This window comes from Rhodnius prolixus, unplaced genomic scaffold (genome assembly GCF_049639745.1).
Source record: "Rhodnius prolixus isolate KJV_2025 unplaced genomic scaffold, Rpr scaffold_3, whole genome shotgun sequence".
In the NCBI taxonomy this organism is placed as follows: domain Eukaryota; kingdom Metazoa; phylum Arthropoda; class Insecta; order Hemiptera; family Reduviidae; genus Rhodnius; species Rhodnius prolixus.
This window is the reverse complement of record NW_027411603.1, coordinates 28,164,295-28,181,145: the sequence shown is the minus strand read 5'-3', so window position 1 is coordinate 28,181,145 and position 16,851 is coordinate 28,164,295. Positions and strand designations below refer to the sequence as shown.

General features: G+C 31.5%; 3 protein-coding genes across 4 annotated transcripts; 2 read left to right on the top strand and 1 right to left on the bottom strand.

Annotated features, from left to right (window-relative positions):
- Nucleotides 1-1,980: 1,980 nt before the first annotated feature.
- Nucleotides 1,981-9,035, bottom strand: LOC141452314 (histone deacetylase 8-like). 2 transcript variants are annotated; one of them, XM_074124316.1, is made up of 10 exons: nucleotides 8,895-9,035; nucleotides 8,491-8,650; nucleotides 8,235-8,418; nucleotides 7,874-8,015; nucleotides 6,865-6,971; nucleotides 5,850-6,042; nucleotides 5,570-5,742; nucleotides 4,018-4,112; nucleotides 2,166-2,271; nucleotides 1,981-2,092 (listed from the first exon to the last, which is right to left on the bottom strand). In XM_074124316.1, exons 2-10 carry the CDS (start codon nucleotides 8,632-8,634, stop codon nucleotides 2,073-2,075), a joined length of 1,164 nt encoding a protein of 387 aa, XP_073980417.1. In that variant the 5' UTR covers nucleotides 8,635-8,650; nucleotides 8,895-9,035; the 3' UTR covers nucleotides 1,981-2,072. The 2 variants fall into 2 exon arrangements, with proteins under 2 accessions (XP_073980417.1, XP_073980416.1); XM_074124315.1 differs by having other exon boundaries at nucleotides 8,778-8,995.
- A 102-nt stretch (nucleotides 9,036-9,137) lies between these two features.
- On the top strand, nucleotides 9,138-12,806 carry LOC141452337 (U3 small nucleolar ribonucleoprotein protein IMP3). Its single transcript, XM_074124372.1, has 5 exons — nucleotides 9,138-9,373; nucleotides 10,378-10,485; nucleotides 10,806-11,012; nucleotides 11,459-11,531; nucleotides 12,370-12,806. Exons 1-5 carry the CDS (start codon nucleotides 9,237-9,239, stop codon nucleotides 12,388-12,390), a joined length of 546 nt encoding a protein of 181 aa, XP_073980473.1. The 5' UTR covers nucleotides 9,138-9,236; the 3' UTR covers nucleotides 12,391-12,806.
- Nucleotides 12,807-14,434: 1,628 nt separating this feature from the next.
- LOC141452319 (uncharacterized) lies at nucleotides 14,435-16,115 on the top strand. Its single transcript, XM_074124334.1, has 2 exons — nucleotides 14,435-14,590; nucleotides 14,783-16,115. The coding sequence occupies exon 2, from the start codon at nucleotides 14,791-14,793 to the stop codon at nucleotides 15,838-15,840; it is 1,050 nt and encodes a 349-aa protein (XP_073980435.1). The 5' UTR covers nucleotides 14,435-14,590; nucleotides 14,783-14,790; the 3' UTR covers nucleotides 15,841-16,115.
- The last annotated feature ends 736 nt before the right edge of the window (nucleotides 16,116-16,851 follow it).

Genomic DNA, 16,851 nt, shown 5'->3' with positions numbered 1-16,851 from the left:
TCATAAGGACCACTGGTTTTGACAATGATTATGAAAACTACATAAAAAAACTGTGATAAATGACGTTGATCCCGTTTTGATATCCCAAATATTAGTCGAGATATTTAAGATCAAAGTTACAATTTTATCTATTCGTGAACGGTTTTAAATATTAATTTTCCACCAGAAATACACGTTTTGGGAGGTCCTTTGACAGCAAAAAATGTTATTTTTGACGCAAAGAACAAAAATAATAATGACTGAAGATTTTAAAAAAGGTAGTTTAATATAATGGCTGTGGGTGAATCAGGATAAATTTGTTTTACCATCAAATAGAAGCAAGCATCACATCATTTTAACGTATACCGTATGCAAGACTTCTTGACCTACCATTACGGTAAGAATATCATGCCAGGGAGGAGGTTGGTCTAGTGGTCATGTGCGTGGTTTTGTAAGTGGGAGGTCTCCAGTTCGAATCCCGCGGGTGCAGTCATTCACAATACTTAATATATCATAACACTTTTTTAAATAAAATGTAGTCATACGTGGGATTTGAACTGGGGACCTCCCACTTACAAAGCCAGGCTCTTGATCACTAGACTAGGATAGTAGGTTTTTTTTAAATAAATGTAACTTTTCATCATATTTCTGAAATACAAGTGATTCCTATGACGAAAAAAGTTATCAGCTACTTCTTGGTATCCCAAAGTGAGAAAAAAAACATGAACAGTACCGACATCCCTAGCACTTACACAATTTATTGTGGACCAATGGAGATGTTTTAAAGTAGAACTAATTGGGGTGTAACAAACCCATATGCCATGTATAATCTGGATAAGAGATAATGTGGTCAGAAATGAAAAGCACCGATAAAACGATTGCCAACTTAGTCAACTTATTCTAAAACGATCAACATAATCACATTTTTCTCACAATACCACTGACACACCACTACCATTGACTGAGAGGACTGATGTTGAGTTTGTGGATTGCGACCCATTCATTGCTGGTTTCTTTAATTTACTGTTATACCAAAAATATGACTTTCTTTAATGAAAGAGGCTAGTGGTAGCTTAAGTTTCAAAAGAATAAATTTCGCTGGCTATCGACTTTCTTTTCAATGGAGCAGCGAAGTCAAACTCAAACTTTCTTTTCTGATTGGTCACCAACTCTGTCTCCGCAGTTTGAATTGTCCCCTGCGATTATTCTACGTAGTACAAATTTACTTGTCAGTTTAAAACTTCCAATTAAATATTAATCCTTACTACTCATCGTTCGAGTTGAAATATAGTAAAATTAACAAATGAAGAATTTTATCTAATATAAGAAGGCTCTAGCAAAGGGCTATAGCCTGATCTGAGTCAGGGCTAAAGCTCATACTTTTTTCGATTCGGATTCGATTTCCAATTAAATATAGCCCATCTATGGTTTTGGTTGGGGCGGATGTTGGTCTAATGGACCAACTAGATAACCTGAATAATGTAACAGGTATGCTTCGTAAGTGGGAGATCCCCAGTTCGAATCCCGCTTATGACTACTTTTTATTTGTTAGGAAAAATTGTTTATAGTAAAGTATGAGCTTCCGCTCCCTCCACTCATAATTAGTAGTTGGACGTTAAGCCCCGCCTGAAAAAGTCGGAGATCACTTTACTTTACTTTACTATGGCTTTAGTAGAGTCAATAGTCTGCTAATTATACTGAGTTTGTAGAGTCAATAGGCTGCTTATTATGCTGAGTTTGATAAATCATTCATGTTTTTTGCCTTTAATTATGGATTGGTTACGGATTTCCATTCATCTTCTAATATCTCTATCTAGTTTGTGTAGTTCCCCACTCAAAAATTATGTTTGAATGTAGTTCTATTAAGAGGACTAAAATCCGAGCGGACTAGAATTAAAGTGACAGATGAAATCCAATATTTCTTTGGAATTACTGATAATCTAAGAAAGCATTTTAATGATTTTAAAAATCAAAATTCTGACGTAACCTTTCCACGCTACCTCAATCAGTAAACCATGAATTTAATTAGAATATGTTAAAAAACAGGTTACAAAATTACGAGTGTATATTTACAAAAACTTACACAATTCTCATCAAATTCTTCGCAAATTTGCTGAAACAATAAAATTTAATTTAATAGGAATAAAATGAGTTAACTCTTTGTAAAATCATTATAAATAATTTACCTTCTATTGCAGTAAGTATCAAGCTAACATATTCTGGGGTGTTCATATCTTTGCGATTACTCATGGTAATCGGCAATTCAAAACTAGGACCGTACAATGTAAAATTCTGCAAATTAAAATAAATACATGTAAATAATATAAATTTTTAATGTTTCAAAAAAGAAATGTTCAAAAATTTGAAGAGTATTCAGCTTTTCTTTCTGCACATTATATATTTTGAAATTCATTTAGTTGCTTTTTTTAAAAAAAATTAGGCACCCGAAAACTGCACTCAGGATGCTTTGCACTGAAACCTGTGTCCGAAATTTAAGACTAAGAGCCAAAAGATATTTTCGAATTCTTTATAGAAAATTCATTTACGATAAAGTGGAAGCTAGATTAAAATTAAATTGGCAATCTGGAGCAATAGCTTCTAGATTGAAACAATTCATCCTCATAAGATTGTAGAGCGTAGAGGGTGGTGCCACAAGTGTTTGTAATTAGAATAGCAGTTCTCCCAAAATGATGAATTTATATTTATGAGACGAAGAAGCTAGATAAAGTTGGATGAGTGGTTCTCTGCATCAACCTCTGCATAAAAAGGTCTGACACTGGTAGTTGACTAAGTTTTTATCCTCATCGTGCTTGTTGAGCTACTGAGAATGAGATTTGTTGTTAACTGAGTCAATTGAGTTCATGCCAATTTCCTGATGTTTAACGGAAACATTCAGATAATGGATGTAAACCTGCATGCTTTTTAAATCTTAGTTGTGGTTGCAGTATGTTCTACAATGGCTATGCCAAATAAAAAAAAAAAAATTATATTAAAAAGTGAATCAATTAAAATGGGCGATTCTTGAGTTTTATTTTCTTTATTTACCCAAGAACTGGTAAGATTGGGATGTACATTTACTTGGGATGTAATGTTCTTTTAATTCAAATTTTGTTTGCTCAGTTTTGCTTTAATTTTCCTCTGTTAAATGTACATTTAGATGAAATTTTAGTAATTTTTGGAGGAACAGATGCTTTGCTGCGGGGCAACCAGGAATATTTGTGTAATTGAAGGGGAAAAAATGATGAATGAACAATCGCTCCAAGTTATTTTCAAAAATTCAAGAGTGGAAGCTTGGAAAAAAATAGACTTTCACCAGTAGAATAGGACAAGTAAAAGAAGCTGAGAAGTCTGCATATATCACTATACCTATCAACTACCATCTGAACTGGAGCTGATTCACTCCACTAAAAACCTTCGAGTTAAGGCCAGCTAACCTCATCGTCGTTTATTAATTAACCTAAAGCTGCTAGAAAATCATTAGTGAAAATCGGTTAGAAAAATAACATTGTAAAGTAAAATTTAAATTATTTAATGGCGTAATCCAGATCACCAATGCCAGAAATTAATTTGTGACCAATCAGCTTAGCCCATTACAAAATGTGTTTTTAAAAAGTTACGTAAATGTTTTTCTATGAGATAATGAATTTATTCCAGCAAAACCGTTGATTTTCATCTCTACCGTGAATAGCGTTCGCTCAGAAATAAATGTAATCAAAAGCAAGTACTCCTCAACAGGATAATGTACACTTTAAATTGACACAGCAGAAAATTCAAGAAATTGACAAAATCAGGTTGGTATATTCGACATTCACTATCTCCACCATCAGATATATCATTTGTTCCTCCATCAATGGCTCATTTTTTCGAAGCTAAGATTCAATGATTTAGAGTAAGTTAAATTTTCGTAACAGGATTCTGTGCTTCTTAAATAGCTATCCGAAAATGGGAATATTTTAAACATGAAGAAATATTAGATATTTATTTTGAACTTTTTTATATTCTGTAACATTTGAAAATAATTTTTAGGGAGTAACAAACCTCATGTTCAGGAATATCAACAGTCAACTGACAGCCAATTATAACTGAGGTCACATAAGCCCAACATCTAGAAGTGTTCGCTATATTGTATCCACCTGAAAATGAATATTTCACAATAACCTTAGTTTAATTACTAATTAAATACTGTTGAGTCTGACATATCAGTAATTCGAAAACATTTTCTAAGGGAAGGGATTAGCTATGAGGTTAGCACACTGGACTCCCACGCGGAGGTCCCGGGTTCGAATCCAGCAGCTGACCCTTAGATTTTCTCTTCCTAGGAGCTTCTTACAGTTCACTGTTCGGTGATGGACAGTGTTGTCTGTAACGAGAGAACACTGTCCGGAGGCCGGAAGTGCACTGGAAAAAGCTCCGGGCGCTAATAACCTCAGCTGTTGATGCGCCAAAAAAAAAAAAAAAAAAAAATTCTAATTTTTGAGCATGGATTAAAAACACAAATTCTCTTAGTGTAATCACTCACTAAGCATTGTAACTGAAACCTTCCAAAAATTAGGCACTAAATTCTTCATGCATGATTGGGAGATTTATTGAAACAAATTGAACATAGAATTCTCCTATAATTAGACCACCTTTAATTTTCAACCACATTTTTCCGTGTAGGACTTTTGAAAGTAGAAACTGCCGATGGTGTCGTCACATCTTCTAAGCCTAGATTCCTGCTAATCATTATGTCCATAAGGTCAGTTTCTATTTCTGAAGGATCCAGTAAACAAAGCTAAATACGTGAGGTTAAGGGGAATACTATTAAAACAGAGATAATAAAATTCACTAATCTGTACTTTACAACACACAACAGATTATACTAAAGAAAAAGCAATAATCCTATTATAATCGAATTCTAAAGAAATAAAAAGATTGTACAGATGGTCATGTGTAAATGTATATACGTTAGATAGTTTCAGAGACCAAGGTCTTTAGCTGGTCCTCTTGATCCAATTGGTGGACTCATTACTCTTGAGGAATTACTTTATTCATGCTTAATGAATAAAAACGAGGGTTTGAATAATATTTTAATATCTACACGACTTTCACAATTGTTCTAGAAGTTATGGAGTGTACTTCTTTTGGTTGAGTAGTAAATCTAAGTTTTCATTGTTTTTAATAAAAATATAAAGATCTGGTTACAATTTTTAACCATTTAATCAATAATTATCTCCATCTTAAAAAATAAATTTTCTATTTATACAAGAATGATAAGCAAAGGTCACAAAATTAAATTGTACAAAACGTACCAATACAGATCTCTCTCATCCTCTAATATGTATTTGTGACCTAAACTATTCTATTTAAGAAGTGAGATACATTTTTTTTTACAGTAACTGCCACAGATACGATCTAATTTTATTAATATATTACCTTTTGACATTGGCGAGAAAAAGTAATTATTGGGTTATTTTTTTCTCGTATGTGGTTAAAAGTATAACTTGGATCTCTTCCTTCAATGTAAAATTTTCAGATTATTTCGTGATTGCTGAGCAAATATTTTAATTTGTAACAAAATATTACCTAAGTATGAATTCATATAACTTACCGCCTCCAAGTATCAGCGTTGGTTTATTTAAAGATAACACTCTATTCACACAATGCCCATAAGCCACTTCGGTTAGATTGAAACCTCCCAAAGGATCACCACACAGTCCATCAGCACCACATTGCAGTACAACAGCATCAGCAAAGAACACTCTATTAATGGCATTGAATACTCTGCGAAATCAAGGAAACATATTATTTATTAGTAATTAATAGGATCATGTAAAATCGCAGTTATATGTACGATGATAAATAATGGACATGGATTTAGGTTTTCTTACCTATCGAATATCATGCAGTAGTTCTTATCTACAATTCCCTCCCTAAGTGGTACATTCACAGTATGGTATCTTCCTTTGCTTGAACCAATATCTGCAAGTGAACCAGTGCCAGGATAAAAGCCTGCTTCAAATTTATGCAGGGAGAGCGTGAAGACCTTATCTGTCATTTCAAAGCAATCTTCCACACCATTACCTGTACAAATTTTAATAAAACACTTTGAGCACCTAATTACCATAAATCTTAAGTATAATTTTTATACATATTTCGAAAAATTGTTATTCAATCTTAGGTAAACTGTTTCCGCTCATCGTTATTCAATAACTTTTTCCGTACGATATTTGAAACATTTATTCTAAGCTTTTACTTAACTTCTCATTGTAGCCTCTTAGAATACACTTTTACAGTGCCATCAATGTTACTCGAAAGAAAGATCAAATATTCTTCGGCTTAGGGCAACCGTAATTATTTGTGATATAGTATAAAAGCTACAATAAATAAAAAAGTTTATAATTCTTTGTAGAGGAGCGGGTAATAACCAAAAACACCTCGTCATCAGTACCTTGGCCGTATTATTCCCTACTTTAACACCAGAGTCCCTAGAGGCCGGTGAATCATCAAAAAATAATGACAAAATTCGGGGACTGGGGAGGTTACCCTACCTAAACCCTGACTATAGGCTATTTCATTAGATATGTCAGCTTTTTCTTATCTAAATAAATATTATGAGCTCAAAAAATAACGTTGTTCCGCATATTTGCAACTGCTGGTCAATTGTGGCATGAGAAGAGAACCGCTTCTGCCCTGGCTATCCCGATGAGACCAAAAGAAATAGTATGCAAAAAGACAGATGGGAAATCCTAGACCAGATCGAAAAACGAATATGCAAGAAAACAGGTAAAACATTTTCTAAATGAATAATAATTTGGGTGAAAATAGTTTAGTTTCAATGAAAGAATCTGTACACTAATATTAAAGTGCTACATCACTATTACAAAAGAGATGAAAAGTACTAACCGTGGTGCACATCTAAATCAATGTAAAGTATGCGGTTAAAGCAACTTCTTAATTGTAAAATACCCAGGACCACGTCATTAACGTAGCATAAACCTTCAGCTTCATACCTACTCAAATTTAAATTAATAGTTTTAATACAAAATGTTAGTATAGTTTAAGCTTAAATTTATTGAAATTAAATTATAAAATTTTATTTATGTACGGGCAATAGCTCTTGACAATTTTTGAAAAAAGTCGACAAAAAAATAATAAAATAATACCTAAATGAAGTAGAAAACACAATTATAAATTACACAACATGCATATATTAAAGAGAAATCTTATTAGTATCTTCATTCTAAGTTACTAGAAAAATATTATGTTAGGAAATTTTGTTCCTCTTTATTCTGGTGATAAAATTCTTAAAGGTTTGTTAACCATGTAAAAATTGTAAATGAGTAATTATATTTCTACTTCAACATTGAATAATTATATTTTCTCCCACAAAAGAATTAAAACCTACCTTTCTTTTAAGAAAGAAAGAAAGACTGTAGGATGGAGGTAAGTGAGCACTGACGTCTCATGATAGCCTCCATGACCTGTATTTCTAAGGTCTGACACCTTTAATTTTTAAACCATCCATAAACCATCCTCAGTAGATTTACTGAGGTTACATCATATTTTACAAGAACACTGGGCATAGCTTCAGCAGGTGAACCATTTTTTCAAGTAGTCTACCTCAAAAAATCTAGGAACTCTGCTTATACTAGTGCTTGAAGAGACAATTTAATAAATTACTAATAAATCGTAGTATTTAGTCTTGTAGTTTCCTCAGCCAGGACCGCGAAGGGAGTTATGTTTAGCACACATCTACTGCCCAAACATTTATGGACTTTGGAGACAAGAGACACATGTGGAAAGCATTAAATTCCAAGGAATTAGTAAAACGGGCAATTGTTTACTTTCTCTTAATTTGTATTTCCCCCATTAATGTAAGGTGATTATTAATATTGAACTAATGACTGTTTACCTCTGGGCATGGTGCCAACCTCCAGTCCAATTTATTGCTACATCAACATCCCGATTTACCAGCGCCTTAGCAGCCGTAAGCGTACCACCTGCAATCCACTTACAATACTCAAATAGTCCATCCAATGGAGGGCAATCGTAACCTTAAACAAAGAAGTAATACACTATATTTGTAATTAAAACAAAAGTTTTAGGTCCAGAAATTACAAAAATTTCTGTTGTTTATCTTTATTACACACGAATTAGTGGTAAGAATTTTAACATTTTAAGTCACAAATTGATAAAGTAACAAAATACTTACTTTAAACAAAAGAAAATTGGAGTAATATTTAATTCAAACTGTCAACGCAATATTACCATACCTAATCCATGGTCTAATTCAACTTCATCTTCTGGAGTATAAATTTCATCTATTGATTTTAAGTATTCTACATAATCACTAGAATGAAAATTGCAAAGATCACTTTCTGTCGCTGGTTCAGTTTTGTAGACAGTGACATTTCTAAGTAGATCGTATGCTTCAATAAGTTTATGAACAACAAACCCCTAGACAAAATGATTACATAGATTTCCAGTCAATCCAAAACTCTATAGTAGTCAGATACTTTAAGAACTTACTCTTTCAGCCACTTTAGGTAATTTGGAAGATTCGGACAGTAGTTTCTTATCTATTACCAAACCTATCTGCCTTGTGTATTGTGGTTCAATATCATCTCTTTTTCGTTTGCATAAACATTTGCCAAAATTAATTTCCATATCCATTTTTGTAAACAATTCACTGGAAAAAAAGTTACTCATAATTGTGGATAATTTAACGTTCCTTCAATGAATTACCAAGCATGTTCTCATGAGATTTATTTTCTTCTTCACATCGCTAGACCGATGATTTTTTAAAATATTTTTACCTCTATTGGGATGAAATAAGCTACAGTTCGCTTGTGCTGGGAATATTCAACGCAGTTAAAGACACATTTCAAAGTTACTCAACCTAACAACTGTCAGACATTAGATGTGGTACTTACTAATTGCAAATGTAAATGTATATTTTGAAAAAAGCGCTAATTTACTAATCCACTTTAAAGACTCCAAGGAATAATCATCTGTTCATTGTCGTCGAATAAGGAAAGCAGGAAAGCACATTTCATTTAAAAATAGGGTTTCAAATTAGTTTCGTATGAAAGAAATTTAAAAATGTGAATTAACTTCTTTCATGAAAGAAAATTTAAAATATCGATGTTAAAAAAGCTTCTTCGGAATCGATGTTCGTTTGATTTTGTTTATTACATTGCAACCTTCTAGTAAAAATACATTGTGACATGCGGTAGACCTCTTTTGTCTCAGAGTAAAGTGTTGTTTTTTTTCCAATGGTTCGGAAACTGAAATACCATGAAAGGAAGTTACTAAAAAAAGTCGACTTTATCAATTGGGAAGTAGACAACAATTTAAAAGAAGTTAAGATTTTGAAGAAATACTGGATTCAGAAAAGAGAAGATTACACAAAGTATTTGATACATTATTTATTTAAATTGTATAATTAAGATTTTCAGTTCTCTTCTTAAGAACTGAGTTAGAACATTCTAAAAACTATCTTCTGTGTTGCGTGAAATTCGATCAAGGGGCCAAAGTTTCCTTTAAAATTATCCAATTTTAAAAGTGAAACATAATTGAGTTCAAATTTGGCAATTAAGTAGAATAAACATTGGAACCATGCAAAAGATGGAATTATTTCCATCTATTTATTGATAAATCTAGATTATTTAAAGTTAATTTCTTTTTTTTTTTTCTTGTCCTGGAAGTTCAGTTCTACATGGTCCTCTAGGGATTACCAAATTTACTTATTCACTATATTATCTTTTTCTTCATTCAGACATTTTTGAGATGTTAATTATCAACTTCACCTAAAAACTTGTTTGTTTATAAAAAAAAAACAACAACAAAGCTTTCCTAGACGGGGGTTAGATTTTGCTCAGCTTACAGACGTCTTCGTTGATAAGCTTATGAGAGAATGAATGCTTTGAAATATTGATATTAATGCCAATAAGCACAAATTTGTGTAAATTGACCACAAATTGAGACAGAATCAAAATAGTTTTGGAAGTCGTAACTGATCAGCTTCCTACTGCCAGAATCTATTTCAAATAATTTGATATGAAACTTCGACTATTTAGACTTTGAAATACTTGGTTTAATGCTGCGATCTACGATTTCTCAAAATTTGTTACATATTATACAACAAATTATATTTTTTATATATAATGATAATTTTTTTTACATCTCAAAATACAGGTACAACTATTTAAAATATCTTTTTTATATTTCTAATCAAATGTAGTTCTGAAAATACTGAAGAAATTAATTCTTGAAATATCTTGGTAATTTATTTGGAAATTGTTGCAACCTGCGTTTCAAAACTTTGCTTTGATACCCTAGATCTTGAAATGCTCTACTAAACTATAGAAACATAATTTTGTACGTTTAAGCACTAATTCTATTTTTGTTCCACAGGTACAATAAGTTAGCACGAGAAATTAGAGAAGTTGCACTTAAAATTAAGGCTCTAGAATCTAATGATACTTTTAGAAGTGAACAAAGCGCGCAGTTACTTGAAAAACTGTTAGTATTAATATTAAACAAGTTGGAATGTAATGTGCTAATTTAAGTTACAAATTAAATGCTTTACATTCTTGCTCGATTCATCGTAAAGAATGACTAGCTAATTATTCTTGAATTAAATTCCATTCAAATTGCACTATGGTTACTGATCTCTATTTAGATGAGTTGACCAAGGTTTTTCCGAAAAAAAGGTATCACTGTCAGACTGCACGGTTAAATACTTTTTTGATCGCATTGGATGTCCTTGTATTTCTCCTCCCCTATAAATTTAAGCTTTTTGCATTATTTCTTCTTTACATTTTACTCATTTACCCTTGCAGGTATATAACTGGTCTAATTGACACAAAGTGGGACTTGTCCAACTGTAGATTTGTAAATGCGGAATCTTTTTGTCGACGAAGGCTGCCAGTTATGATGGTTCGCTGCAAGATGATCAACTCAATCAAAGTAGCTACTAAATTTATAGAACAAGGGCACGTCAGAGTTGGGCCAGAACTTGTCAAAGATCCAGCATTCTTAGTAACCAGGTTTTTAATCTCATCTTTTATTCTCTAAAGAAATGATATCTTGTTTATCACACGTTTATATTCTCAATTAAAAAAATAAATAAATTACCTTCACTAGCTTTTATAAGATGCATCGCTGCCTAATTAAAACCCCTATTTTAGAAAGTCTTAGAAAGATAAATTGGCTTCTTTTCGGAAATTCGTAAGCACTCCTTGTGTAAATGTTCGTCGGCATTATTTCTAAGTTTAGCTAAGAGTTCAACTATAAATTTGTGTTATATTTTATGTAGTATAAAATAATATATAGAATTACTTATAAATTTCAACTGACGATTGAATGAACATGATTTTGTATAATATTTTTTTAGTAAAAATTGAATCTTCTAGTATTAAATATTTGAATGTCTTATTCTAATGTTTAGTTAAAATCTGCAGTGATTTTTTTTTTCTCTTTCTTACTTTTACAGGCATTTGGAAGATTTCATTACTTGGGTAGATACTTCTAAAATAAGAAAACATATTTTATCGTACAATGATATGGTAAGCCTTTTTTTAAATTACTTACATATTTATTTTATATACATTGCTGTAACAAGTTGGGTTGGGCTGTTATTCGAGAACTACTTTGTTCATTTAAATATCATAAATACAAAAAAATGTATTGTATTTTTCTAAATATATATTATACATAAATATATATGTTGTATTTGTCTATATGTAAGTATATATGTAAATATATAATTTACTTTTTTTTCAAGTATAGAGTTAAAATCCATGAAATCCCTTTATAACTCAGATCTATATATATTAAATCAAATATCAGTAAGAAAGTAAGGTAATTGCCTATTTTTCAGGCGGACTTTACGTCCTACTACCAATTAAGGTGTGGACGGAGAAGACTAGCAAACTTACTTTACTGTAATTTCTTTTATTAACCTTTAAATAAAATCCAAGGCCTAAGACCAAGAATCGAATCCAGTACCACAATGCATATTAGCTTTGCAGGCCTCGCCTCTTAACCGCTCGGCTACCATGGCGCCGCAAAATATCAATATATATATATAAAAAAGTGTAAAATCGCATAACAACTATATAATTATAGAATGAGTTTTCTCAATAATAGAATTACATGTAATTAAGTTCAATTTTGTTTACAAACTTTTATATATAAGGGAGAAAGAATGTTCATTCAAGTCATTCATCATTCATTCATTCATCTAATGTGGCCCTAGATACCACCGTTTGAACAAATAATAACCGATGTTAAATAATATTTATAAAAAACAAAAAATACTCTAAGATTTCTTTAAATAACATTTTAAATTATTTATCTAATAATTGCTGACTAATAAATGAATTTTTTGTTGTTTTTTTTCAGGAGGATGATTTTCAGTTGTAAAAAGCTAGTGAATACAGTTTCTTGAGATTTATGGATTTCTATGAACAAGACTAAATATGTATTTATTCCAGAAAAAGTTCTCAATTACATGATAATTTGTTTAAATAATAAATAATAATATATTGTATTTTTTTAAGATAAAAATATCTTTCTGCCATGCAAAAAAAACTAAATCCGATTTCTCAAATCCTTAGTGATTTTAGTTATTAAGAATGCTTTCAACTACTTATTTTAGATTTTAGAATTTAGTTAGAGTAGGATCCCACTGCAACAAATGTGTCACGGAGAATGAAGTTCTGGCCTAAGTTCTTGAGCGTGGTCCGAATAATTTGCTTCTTGTGACGCGTCGCCTTTAGAGTAAAGCGTCTTTTAATTAGTAATAAACTCAGCGTTACGAAGAAAACAACTGATTTTTCCTAGAAGATAAAAAAATAAGTAAGTTTAAGAGAAAATAAATGTCTTAAAATTATAAATCAGAGAAACAGTACTGAAATAATTTTTAATAAAATGGAAATGAACATACTAAAACCGAAAAAGTTTAAAACATTTGTAGAAGGCATTTGCGAATTTCATAATGATTATATTCAGTGTGAGAAAATTAAATTCAGTAACGGATTTAAGAGAACAAGATGGTGAGGTAAAAAATAAAAACGGGTCATGTAAACATTGTTTACTGCTCATGTGCCCAGTAAAATATGAGGTAGTACAAAGAGCAAAGAAATATCAAAAGAGTTTGTTACGAAATAGTAACAAAGAGTTGTAAAGAAGTTTCGATATTTTATGAAGGAAAAGATAAAACATGTATAAAATGCAATGGAAGATTGGAAAATCGTGGTGAGAAACACTTACGGAAAGGTTGAAGCAGTATTTAAGAATTGCTAAAGGGAACTGCGGGGTCCATAATAAGAATGACGAATCTACCAGTTCAGCTGATTCAAGCAGAGCGCAGAAAGGTGAGGAGGTAGCGATTGAAAAAGAGGAAATATTGTATATAAACTGAAGATAGGAAGCGGAACGGTGGAATAGTTTCTTGGATGTTCCAAAATCGGGTGCAGCTACTGGGTATCTACTATTAGAAGAGTTAAAGACGGCCTGATGTGAAGAGCACGAAGATGCCTGTGACTGCGATATCGTTCCAGTATTCAAAAAGTAAGTAGGATAGAACTTTCTGCTCAAATCATCCAGTGGCAAGCGGCAGCAGACTAAGAAGTAGGGCATGAACTAGGAGGCAGACGTGACAATGTAGAGAGAAGCATTTTAATGAAGTTAGACATGTACAAAAGCTCCGAGACATGCTGATAACAGAAGAAGCTCGAAAGCTTTCTGAACCACCTCTTCACCGTAAAATAGAATAGGAAATGGTAGTGAATATGAAAACATTGGAAGTGTACACAATATTTGGACTAACTTAGGGAGCTCTGTGTTTTCTAAGTTATTACGGAAATGTCGCAAAAATGCGGTAAATTTATGGTAAAATGCCCAGCCTGAAAGTTTAAAAATCTGTTTCTTCTCCTTGATTCTCTTTATCCTAAAATGAATTAATTCACTAGAGGAACTGTATTTAGATTTATTTGGAAACTTATGTAGGTGAATAGGGGAAACTTTATTTGGATCAATCAACATTTTTGCAGTAAAAAGTACGACTCAAAAAGAAACAGTCAATCTCAATTCCAACATTGGAAAACTATCAAAGAAGAATTTTACAAATTTCATAAGTGACTTCTACTTTTGTATGGGATTTTTACGTTTTTTAATTGCCCGAAGAGTAAAATTGATTTATTAGAAAACACAAAGTTTTTTGGGTGAAATAAAAATTACTAACGAAAAAACTCCAATGCACATGAATAACATAAATGTCAAACTGGTTTTTAGATGTAGTGCTCATAAATCAACTTAAAAGTTTAAAAATTTCGTTTTGAAAACAATGTAAGATTATTATAAAAAATACTTCTTTTTATGAATTCATAGATTTAATTATTATGTGTTTATTACGTAAACAGTAAAAATTATTTTTACATTTCAAAAGTCAGCTGAAATGAGAAATATTACCAGTATTGGAAATATTGAAACTGCTCTGAAAATTCAGATTGTTTAATTTATCATGTAGAAACCTGGATCTTTATAACCTTCCTGTAGTATCAAAGTTAGCACTAAGTTTTACGGTATAAATGTTTTAGTAAAAAATTATAGAAGTTTATAAGTAAGTGATTTAACTTGACTATAACTATATATAGTCATATACAACTAGTGACTATTACAAACTTGCATTTTTTGTTAACTTAGTAATTTTTAAGGTCATACTAGCTTTTCATAGAAATCTTCTGCTGATTTACTTCATTAAATATTAGGTATGAATTAAGTATTTCTAATTGATGTAGCAATTTAATTAAAGATTGCCTGATGGATATGCAATTGGAGGAAGGGGAACTTAGTGATTCCAGTGAAGAAGGCGATATCAACCCATATATACCATTAGAAAGGCCACTTTTGCACTTTGAACCTGTTTGCAATAATGGAGACGAGAATCCTGCTATGGATGAAGAAGTTACTAGTAGCAGTCAAGTGCAGCCTCCTGGACTTTTGGATAGTGATTCAGAAACTGATGCTGACGATAATCATTCAAAGAGATTAAAACTATCAGCACCCGCGAAAAGTAAGTACAACATTTGGAATAAAGACCCCGATGGCGATCTAACAGATTTTCTGAATCAGGTTGGGATGGACGATAAAAGCGCTTTTGATGATCACAGGAACGTCGAAAATTATCCGTTGCCTTTTAAGACCAGTTACAAACCTAATTCAAATTTCCAGACAAAAAAAAGAAAATTACCTAAAAGAAGAAAATGTGCACAAGAACCAAGGGAAGATTTGAAGAAATTAACAAGAAATCTTGATCTACTCGAAGTAAATGAGGATAGCGCCATTGAGGAAGTAGCAGAAGATATTACAAAAAAACTTCAAGAGTGTAATCAAGAATTAATTTTAAGGATAGTAATTGTCCTAGGTAAAGATAAAGCAATACAATTATATGAAAAAACCAGAGTAATAGAAAAATTAGGCGGTATGCTCATCGCAAATGGAGCAAGGAAGCGTACATCCGGTGGAGTGTTCATATTTCTTGTACGTACTGATAAGGATCTTTCTGAAGATAAACTTAAGGCAATATTTGAAAAAGATTTAGAACAAACTAAAAATATTCGGAAAACAATGGATAAGACTAGGAAGAAACGAAAAGGTAAACATTTGAAAAGATCTAAGAATAAAGAAAGTCCTTCAGAATTGAGCAATCCACCACCTTCGCCAAATCTTCCTGAATTATCTGAAAGGAAAGATGTATTTACTGAACTGGCTAGCTTAGACCAGCAAAAAGAAATTACTGGAGAAATGCACCGTAATGAAGATGATGGATTAATATCCTACGAAGATTTAGATTTTCCAGAATTGGTTTAAATGTGTTAATTTCAATTATTTTTTAAATTTCTAACCATATTTGTTTTATTTCTTGTGAGTATCTAGATTCTAGATGAAAGTAAATTTAGCGAAATAAATAACTCCATTAAAGTAAAGTTGACTCTTTTAATTTTGAATGCAGTATTTTCAAATTAAATTTTTATACTAAAACTGGTACCTTTGTTTTATATATAAATATATATATTTATATTAAGGCCTTTGTATTGTAGATATGGTTTCAGTTCAAAAAATAAATATATGTGATTTAAACTTTATTTATTTATATGTGTTTTTAACAATTTTAATCTTGAATCTGGAAAAACGTTTTTTTGTAATTGTTTCGAACTTCTGAAAAAACCAACTTACTACCTACAATTTTCTATAAATTTAAATAAAATCAAGAGCAAAAATGATCTTTTCAGACTAATTTTGTTTTTCATTATTAGGTGAAATTTCTCTTGAAGTAACACTCAGATAGGTGAGTTGAATTTTAGTTTTTAACTTATTTTAGGAATTATTTAGTTTAAAAGTACGAAAATTATTGGTATCCCACCACTTTAACCCTGATAAGTCTTGAGTTTTTATTTTGTGCAATGATGGCCGTCGTTCTGATAAAAAGTTATGGAGGTAAAGTCATTAAACCTGTTGATAAGTTACATTACTTGAAATTTCCCCTAAGTAGGTCGGCAAAATTTTATCCTGCTGTTCTATGATAGAACTTTTTATCTAGAGTTGTTCAACCGTTTCAAATTTTATTATCACTTAATTCGGGTAGCTAGAAATTAAAATATAATTTTTTTGAGGCTCTAGCCTAGTCCGTCCTTTTATTTTTGCCTGAAGCTAGGGTACGTGTCAGATCTTGAGGAGTGAGGTCATTTGTATTTACTTAAAAAAGGCCGGTACCTCATTCAAAAACAGTTTTCAAAAGAATAGTTGGTGGATATTTTTTGGAGTGTAGGGTAAGAGACTATACTTTTTGTGTCTAATTCAGTTCATTTTGAAATTATTTTA

What these genes read in the sequence shown, in the direction of transcription:
- LOC141452314 (XM_074124316.1), bottom strand. Translation starts at nt 8,634, where the DNA reads ATGGATATGGAAATTAATTTTGGCAAATGTTTATGCAAACGAAAAAGA. An exon ending in TGATTTAGATGTGCACCACG is followed by an intron (nt 6,043 to 6,864) that starts GTTAGTACTTTT and finishes AAATTTGTACAG; the next exon opens with GTAATGGTGTGGAAGATTGC. An exon ending in AACGCTGATACTTGGAGGCG is followed by an intron (nt 4,113 to 5,569) that starts GTAAGTTATATG and finishes ATTCATTTTCAG; the next exon opens with GTGGATACAATATAGCGAAC.
- LOC141452319 (XM_074124334.1), top strand. Translation starts at nt 14,791, where the DNA reads ATGGATATGCAATTGGAGGAAGGGGAACTTAGTGATTCCAGTGAAGAA.
- LOC141452337 (XM_074124372.1), top strand. Translation starts at nt 9,237, where the DNA reads ATGGTTCGGAAACTGAAATACCATGAAAGGAAGTTACTAAAAAAAGTC. An exon ending in GCGCAGTTACTTGAAAAACT is followed by an intron (nt 10,486 to 10,805) that starts GTTAGTATTAAT and finishes TTACCCTTGCAG; the next exon opens with GTATATAACTGGTCTAATTG. An exon ending in CCAGCATTCTTAGTAACCAG is followed by an intron (nt 11,013 to 11,458) that starts GTTTTTAATCTC and finishes TTACTTTTACAG; the next exon opens with GCATTTGGAAGATTTCATTA.